The 8,779-nt window shown below is 45.7% G+C and overlaps 1 protein-coding gene and 1 long non-coding RNA gene across 13 annotated transcripts in view; one reads left to right on the forward strand and one right to left on the reverse strand.

Moving 5' to 3' along the window:
• The window catches only part of LOC308195677, a 72,985-nt gene that overhangs the window by 63,728 nt on the left and 478 nt on the right, over positions 1-8,779 (reverse strand). For 5 of the 12 annotated variants that reach the window (XR_013951719.1, XR_013951720.1, XR_013951721.1 and 2 more), the window contains exons 1-6: positions 6,795-8,726; positions 6,329-6,420; positions 6,051-6,140; positions 5,288-5,363; positions 2,543-2,765; positions 1,281-1,379 (exon numbers count right to left, since the gene is read on the reverse strand). This is a non-coding gene — a long non-coding RNA (uncharacterized lncRNA). Of the gene's footprint in view, positions 1-1,280; positions 1,380-2,542; positions 2,766-5,287; positions 5,383-6,050; positions 6,141-6,328; positions 6,421-6,794; positions 8,728-8,779 lie in introns of those variants that run through there. The other 7 variants (XR_013951717.1, XR_013951718.1, XR_013951725.1 and 4 more) reach the window with 5 other exon arrangements.
• LOC308195674 (ferritin light chain-like) lies at positions 165-5,188 on the forward strand. The gene is made up of 3 exons (XM_080593532.1): positions 165-526; positions 2,700-2,846; positions 3,685-5,188. The coding sequence occupies exons 1-3, from the start codon at positions 344-346 to the stop codon at positions 4,189-4,191; spliced, it is 837 nt and encodes a 278-aa protein (XP_080449658.1). The 5' UTR covers positions 165-343; the 3' UTR covers positions 4,192-5,188.

The raw sequence follows: 8,779 nt of genomic DNA on the forward strand, positions 1-8,779 counted from the left end.
ATCTCAGACCAGTCTGACGCAACCACTCGCGGGGCGCTGAAGCTGACCAGCGGCAGAATCCACCTGCAGCCGGGCACTGCCACGAGCACCGCCGGGCCGCCACCCCGCCAGGAGGGCTCCGAGCGGGGCCAGCCACGGCGACCTGCGGGAAGAGGCTCCGGGGCTGACGGGACGGGCACCGGGGCGGGGCGTTGGCGCCCGCCCGCGGGCACGCACGAAATGGCGGCGGCCGCTCCCTCCTCCCCCGGCGGGGAAGGGCGGGGGTGGCCGGGCGGCGCGGCAAGGTGCGCCCCAGGTGCCCGCCGCTATATGAGGCGGCGCGGCGGGGCGGCCCCGCTGCCCCATGGCGGCGCCCGCCATGGCTGAGCCGCGCTCCAAGCGGCCCCGCGTGGCGCTGCCCGCCTGCCAGGCGCACCGCCCGCTGCCCAGCGGACGCGTGAGGCAGAGCTTCCCGGTCGCCGTGGAGGAAGGCCTCTGCGGGGTCACCGGAGCCCTGCTGGAGCTCGCCTACAGCCTGCAGGCGCTGGTAAGGCGGCGGCGGGGGGCAGGAGGAGGCCGGGAGAGCTTCGAGGCGGGGGGAGCCGCGGAGCGGTGCCGGCCGGGAGCCTGGCAGCGCCCCCGGGCCGCTCGGCACCGCCTTGCCCCGGGTCTGGGAGGTGCGGCGGCGGGTCAGAGCCCTGTGGGTAACGCGCACGGGAAGCTGCCTCTGTGAGGAGAGGGACGGGGAGTGCCGACAGCGTCAGGGTGTAAGGACTGAGTCGCGTCTTCCCCCAAACTTCGCACGTACAAGGCACGCGCGGTTAACCTGAAATCGCAGTCTGTGAGGCGGCTTCTCGTCAACGGCAGCGCGCGCTCAAATTTTTTGCTCAATGGGGTGGAACATTGGACGTGGCTTTTGAAAAGATACCTCTGATATCACGTAGCAGGCATGTCAAAATTGTGTCTGGCCACATATCAAATACTAAGGCAGCAAGTATTTTAATGAAGCCATTACAATAAAAAAGAGATGATCAATGCCATGCCTCCGGATGCCAGGCACCCACTGAGAAGCACCACGTTCCATATACCCCCAAGAGCTTTAATGAAGCTTGGTGTCAAGTATTAAACCAACAAAAATTAAGTATACAGCGAAACAACAACTTGTTAAGCATATGGATTAAAGTAATACTAGCGATTGAGAGCTGGAAGGGATGGAAGAAGCCTAATTAGAAATAGACAGTAGATAAACCTAAAAATGTGAATATTTTAAAAACATTTAATGATTTACATAAAAGATTTACCTTAACAGTTAAGTAGGTGTGGTAACTATGGCTCTTTTTGAAGTCCTGCAGCACACTTGCACTGAAGAACTTGTTACAAAACATGGGGTTTCAACTCTTCTGTAAACAGAAACATGAATGAATGAATGGCTGCAGGAAAAGGATTATGCAAATATTACAACGATGTTCTTAATAAAACATTCCAGTGTGTACTTGCTCTAGAATGGTACATTGTGACACACGTGAACATGTGTCACAGGTGTGGGGGTATCCTAGATGCTAATTAAAATAAAACACCAACTTGTTGTATTGTGCATATAACTTTTCTGCATTTTTTTGTAAACAGATAAGCAACAGATGAAACACAACTATTTCATTAACTATGCAGGGCAACAGATCAAAGCGGGCAAGACAATAGGAAGCAGAAAAACTTAGGAAACGCACACACTTGTCCTTCACCCCTCGTAGGCAGTCTACAAGCCAACAGCTTGATATGCAGTACTCCCACCCAGACTATGTCCAAGAGGAAAAAGCTGTGCTGTGTCGCATCTGCGTGTTTAGGGAATGAGCAGATCAAGATACTGTAGCTCCCTCAATTCCTTTCTTGCGTATTTCCAGCTGTTGCCTCTGTCTTCAACATAAAAGTGGAGCAGAGCTAGTGTTGAAACCTCTGTAAGCTGGTGGCTTTCCACTGCTACCTCTCTCCAGTACATTCTGTTTATAGGACAGCAATGTCACAGATAAAGTTCTTCTAACAGAAGAGCTGAGGGCTCTAATAGTGTAGTCAAATATTGCAATGATTAAAGCCATTAATTTCCCATATGGAACAGAACAAGTCCTGTGGTGGGTTTACAGTCTTAATACTTCTGAAGTATTCTTGGCATGAGCTATATACAACACTCAATTATATTACGGTATAGTATTGTACTGTACGTGTACAAAGCATAGTTCAGTAGCAGTATTCTTAATGTGGGAATAGCATTCACCATAATGAAGGTGATAAATGGATGCAAAGTTATGCTTGTTCTCTTTTTGCATTTGCCTCAACTTTTTCATAGCTTTGAAAGCTTTCTTTTCACTGTAATGCTGGCCTGAAGAGAGAAATTGTATGTTCCCTGTGCGGAGACTATGCTTTAAGAAGTAAAACAAACAAAACTTAGGAAAATATACTGAGGATCTCAGCTAATTGAGAGAGCGCACCAGTACTTATGGCTATGCATCTAGAATTAAAGAAGGAGTTCTAATAGAAGTAAAGATTTTCTGTTACAGACAGTAAGACTTACTTTATTGCAGAAATGTGGATGAAGACCTTCAAAGTGATTGTGCTGGTAGAACAAGTTCTTTTGGAAGCATCTCCTGGATTCTGATAGTCACGTTCTGCTGCAGGTAAATCCCATCTCTAGCAAATCCTTACACTGTTTGTTTTTTTTGTTTTCTTAGGGTGAATATTTTGATCAATCACACGTGGCTCTACCAAATGTTTCCAAGTTCTTCTGCCATCAAGCTCTGGAAGAGAGAAAAGCTGCAGAGGCTTTGATGGAGTATCAGCAAGTAAGAGGAGGCCATTACTGTGCTAAAACCATCCAGGTATGTAGCAAACAAGAAGTTCTCAAGCATTTGCAATGAGCTGTAATTATTCTAATTTCTTGCATTATAGCGTTGGTACTTCAGATCCCTGCATTCATCCTGTTAGATTTCCAGATACAATTTCCCTGTCATATTAGTGCACTTGCTTTTGTTCTTGATTACAACACCTGGAAGCTGTCAGACATGCAGTCCTAACTGTGTGGTTGCTCTTCTAGCCAAAAAGAATATAAACAATGGTCCCCTCTTCGTTACACTCAGCTGGAGACTGCTGTTTCCAGTGTGCTGTGATGGATAACGTGAGGCTCCTCAAACTGTTCCAGTGCTAAAACAGCCAACTTGTCTGCATTCACACTGAAACCAGATAGAAGCCTACAAGGCAGATCTGCTATAGTTCAAGACAGACTTCAAACTAGAGATCTGTCTGACTCAGGTTTCACAGGTACAAAGGAGTAACTCAAAGTTACCAGTAAAAAACCCAAACAAACAACAACAAAATTGTTAAAGGGGTGGACATTCCTCCAACAAGTTTGTATTCTCTTAGTAGTTAACAAAGAATGCTCCCTTTGGACTATCATGGCATTTGGTAAGCTGTAGGGGGAAAAAAAGGCATTGCTGCTTTCTAAATCCCTGTTTCTTGAAAAAGTGTTTGGGTTCTGCCACTTATGTGTGTTTACAGCCATCCAACTGAGCAAGAAATAACAGCTGCTCCAAACTAGGAGGAGTTGTTGCAAAATTCTAACATGTTATATTTAGAGGGCCAGGTAAATTGCAGGAAAACAACACAATATGGTAAGATGAGCTGTTCATCTGTGTAAATTAATTCTGTCTTTGTTTCTAGAAACCAAACTATGACTACACAGTTGGTCTGGTGAAAGCGCTGGAACTAGCAATGGTACAGTGGAAAACTATGACTCGGTATTTTGAAGAACTTTATGCCATAAGCATTGAAAATGCAGACCCTCATAGCGCAAGCACTATCAAGAAGCAATTTATTGGGCCCAAAATCCGGAAGATCAAGCTGATGGGAGACCTCCTGACCAATGCTCGCAGGCTTGATTGTTCCCAAGATGGCAGAAATAGTCTTGGGGATTACTTTATGGACCGGTTGCAGAAGGAGTTCAGGACAGGCATAGAGTTGGAGTCTGGTCAGCAGTGCGGCCCCTGCCCACCTCTCCAGCAGGGTACAGGAGCTTCAGAGGGTTTGAAGCGATCCCAGAAAGATTTTTTCCAGCACAGGAATAACATAGGGCCAATATATGCAACCATCCACTGCACTGCCACGCTGCCACAGTGTAATAATGACGGGACAGGAGCAAAAGTGAAGCAGGGGAGGGAGGTAGTTTAATGCTGCGGCTGTTGCAGCTATGGGGCAACTCCTAAAGGCAGACCTGTACAGAAGGTGGCCTAGAGACAAGAACCTAGGAGACATGATGCTGTATCACTCTATTGTTTTATACCCTTTCCCTCATCTTTTGAGCCACAGCTCAAAATCCAGCCCATACCATTGTTTTGCTTAAATGATAGCTAGGTTGCTAGTTAACCTAGGTTGTCAGCATTAATTGTATTTTTATCTATGCTATTCTTCCTGGAAACCCAAAGCTTTTAGGCCTCTTCTGTCTTAAATGATTAATGGGGTTAGTTTGTGCAAATTATTTTTAAACAGTATATACAACTCTTACTCAAAACAAACTTTAGTACAAAGTAATTTCTATTTGAGAGAAAAGCTAAATATTTTTTATATTACTAGATATTTTAGTGTACTAACATAATGTAATGAACTTGTTAAAAGACTTTTTTTAAAACAAGTTTTGTCTTCTATCATAGTAGCAGCTTAAATAAGTAGTCCAATTCAGTTATTTACAGCCCTGCTGGTTGTATGCTTCTCCAAGATGAAGGATGCAAACATTTCCTCAACAGTGGGAACATGACTATGTGCTGTTTTTCACTACACTCACTTACGTGCCTTTTCTCATCCTCAGAAAGCAGATGAGGTAAATCAGGGATTCACATCTAATGTTCAAAAAGATTTGGACAGCACTTTTAGATACATGGTTTAACTCTTAGGTTGCCCTGTGGGGAGTCAGGAGTTAGACTCTGTGATCATCAGCATATTGTATCACTAAGTTCCTTCCACTCACGTCCTACAAGAGTGCCTCTCTTTCTCAACACGGGCTGGCTACAGGAAGAGGAACTGGCTAGATCAGCTATGTTGCTTTTTTTTATATACCACTTTTTTATGCATTTGGGTTTTGCTTTGTTGAAAGATTCTTATACTTCTACGTAATAGTGTAAATGATATACCTATCATGTTTGAAAAATAAATTCAGTTGAATATTAAAAAATGGCATGTAGCATCTACATTGTATTCCTTATTTTACAACACAGAAATCTCTTCTCTAAGAGATTTTTGCAAACAAACACAACACAGTACCAGTACTTACCTGCTGTGGAGGAAGTTGCACAGGTGACTTCAAAGACGAAAACAGTAGACCACAGAATGACATGAATGCTAGAAGACTGTATTAAGGTAAGAACACTGCACAATGAAACATGGTCAGAAAACTCTTGACTTTGATGCACAGCTGCAGTTAAGTACCCGTTTCTGTAAAACTGCATTAGCCCACTTCATTTCTGGTAGTGTTGTAACACAGGATAGACGATTACAATGCTGATGCTTTCTCAACCTCTCTGTTAATAATGATTTAGCTTTTCAGGGGGAGGGGTGGTTGGGGAGGAATCACTGCTAGGAACATGCTGGATTTGTCTGTTGGGGATGGCTGCTCTTGAATACATCAGTAATTTAAAAGATATTTCCATCTGGGCTGGATTCCAACACCCACTCTCACGCTGAGCATACCTTATTCAACAATTAGTTCCACTGACTACAACTCAACGTGAATAAGAGCAATGGAATCCATCCTTCTCAGCATTAAAATATAGCTCACTTAATATGAGTTGAGCAAAACTGCTAGTTGAATTATAAACTAGTGCCAAATCAAAACAAGTAGTACAGGCAATGCTTGGCTGACTTCTACAACAGGCTTCTCCTTTAAGAGCTGTTACCCTTCTACAGTGTAGGTACAGCTTCCAGCAATTAACAGCTTAAATGAATTTTATCACAACAAAAAGCCAACTTTTCAATGCAGGACTTGCTGCTCCTTTTTCCCTGAAATAGTGCCATGTGTGTTTCTAAAAGACTCTTACCTTCACCTCTGCAGCCAAATGTTACCAGCACATTTTCAGACTTCAGGCCTTTTTCTCTCCCTCTTCCAAAATACCTTCTGAACCCTCTGTCTGAAAAGACAATTCTGTTAATTTTAGGTAAACTCACAGTCAGCTATTTTCCTAGTTTATCCTCTGAAAAAGAAACAACGAGGAAATCAGTAACTGTCGGCAGCTGAAGTTTTTCTTGTCTACATGTTGCTTGTGCTATGAGGCACATCTGCCTATGAATATCATCTGAGTGAGTTTGTCAGCAATACCTGTCAGTTGTGAATAGGATGAGCCTCTCCATGCTTTGTAGCATAGGATGTACAATCTGCCTCTGCTTTCTCATCTTCATTTCAACCATACCCTGAGAAACAGAGATGAAGGATGAATGTGGAACAGGTATAGGGGCAACAAGGTTTAAAGTAACTATACAGGTTCTCTTCCTCAGCAGGTTGTTTGTTTATATACACACTCTGTATCTGTACTTGCAAAGCAATGTCCAAACCACCCAAACACAACCTGCACTGCTCGGAATAGCCATCAGTGCCCTGTATAACTGCATCTAAATTGGAAGCTCTGGAGAGACCTTATCTTTACTTGAAATTATGAATTACAACCAGAGGCTTCCAAACAGGTGTCGACAACAGCATATTTCTAAACGGTGCCATAAGCACTACCTATGGTTGTAGGGAAAGGGAGCTTGCTGCTGCCTACTCTCAGAGCAAGGAATTAACTTACAGTCTCTGTGGAGAACATGCTGTCCTTCCTCTTCTCCACTATAGCCACACAAAATTGAGAAGAGCAGCTCAGGATTTTGTGTTTTTGCAAGGACTTCTTTCAGGCATACCACAGAAGGCAACATCTTTCTGGACAAACGTGTCTGTGGGCAAAATACTGGAAAGTGAATGTGAGTTTTGGTGGCAGCAGCATGAGATAAGTCTTCAAAGGCAGCTTCACTGGAAGACTACCCCGAGCAGAGTTCACCAGCTGCTCATGGCTTCCTCCTGACTTTTTCACTTAAGTGAATTCATGCACTTAAGCATGTTCGTGGGCAGTTACAGTCTCCCTTGTATCACTTGTCCAAGTCCAGCCATTTGTTACAACTTTGCCCAAATTAACCGCTCTGTGTGCAAGTCCCACAATGCTTTTTTTTTGTGGGATCAAATATAACCTAGAAGCACACTTACAGTGGCAGAATATGCTACAGCATGAGGTAGGTATTAGGAAAATTACCTTTTCCACAAATTAAACTAATGATCTGCAAAGAGTTTGTGTGTTTTGAGTAGGTCACATGGCCAGCACCAAGCCTTGATATTCCGACGTACACGTTCAGCATTACACCATAAAACTATTTCTCTTTTATACTTTTTCTGTTACTGTATGCATAGCATTATTTTGAATACAAATTATTTTCACTTTTAGCTGTTCAGTAAAGATTAAAAAAAAAAAATCTGTTCATTCCTTCCGGATCAAAGAACCTCTACAGTAACAGCAGTGTTTCCACAAGCTCGCTACTCTGCCTCTCAGAACAGCTGGGAGATACACTTCTAAATGAGTAAGGGTGGTCAATAGCTGATCTCCTTGGGACGTATCATTTTTCAGCACTGGATAGAGTGAAAGAACAAACTTGTACAGAGTCCAAAACATCTACCTAAAAAAAATCTTCGGGGTAATGACAGAATGTGCCTAACAGTTCTTATCTTTGTCTGTATTTGAAGACAAGTAAGTAAGTAGAAAATGGGGGCTGCAGACTGGACATTTTAGCAAAAACTGAATCAACAAAAGAATCCGCCATGACGACAGCCCATTTGAGAAGTCACAGGCACAGGGACTGTGACTAGATCACCAGTCAGTGGTTTCTACTTTTTCAGATTTTCTCGGCCCCTTGCCTCACTGAAAACAGAACCTTGCCTTTGATTTTAAATGAGCTGGAGTTTCACCAGCATTTATAACTGCAGAATGGAGATTTTAGCCCATGGTACTTTGAAAAAATCCATAACTAGTTTAATATCATCAAGTTACTGAAATTGCACAGTTAAACTGCTGAAGTACTTCCGTATCGGAAAAAGAACCAGACTTCTCAGCTCCAGCCCTATTCCCAAAACAGGCCCCAGCAGCCTTGAGAGACCTTACCAAAACCATACCGTTTTTCCGAGGTCCAAACTTTGCCACTGTTAGCTGCCTAAAACAACAAACTTACCGCAGGAGCGATCCGGTCAGAGCACACCTACACGTGCGGCAGCCTGCTGCCTCGCGAGGGGAAGCCACCCTCTGCAGCGGCTTCAGAAGGAAGGTGAGCAGAAGCTCAGAGGAACCCGAAACGCCAAGTTAAGCGGCTGAGCCCGTGTGTGAGGAGCCAGGTGCTGAGGCGGCAGCCCGACACGGCGCCCTCAGCGCGCATCCTGGATCCGTACCCGGCCCAGCGGCGGGCAGGGCCGCCCCGAGCACGCGGCCACCGCGCCTCAGCGGGTCCCGGCCACATCCGCTCCTCCTGCCGGGCACTTTCACCCTCCTGGCCGCGGGACGGGGCGGCGGTGCCCTCCCCGGGCTGTCGGGGCGGCGTGCGGAGCACCGCACCCTGCCGCGGCGCCCCCCGGCCCGCTCCGTGCCCCCGCACCCCCCCAAGCGGCCATGTCGCGGCGCCGCCGCCTCCGGCCCGGCTCGGCGCCCCCGGGCGGCCGCCCCCGGCTCTCCACAGCGCCGCGGTGCCGGCTCCTCGCCGC

This window comes from Anser brachyrhynchus (genome assembly GCF_964034855.1).
Source record: "Anser brachyrhynchus genome assembly, chromosome: 5".
NCBI classification, from domain to species: domain Eukaryota; kingdom Metazoa; phylum Chordata; class Aves; order Anseriformes; family Anatidae; genus Anser; species Anser brachyrhynchus.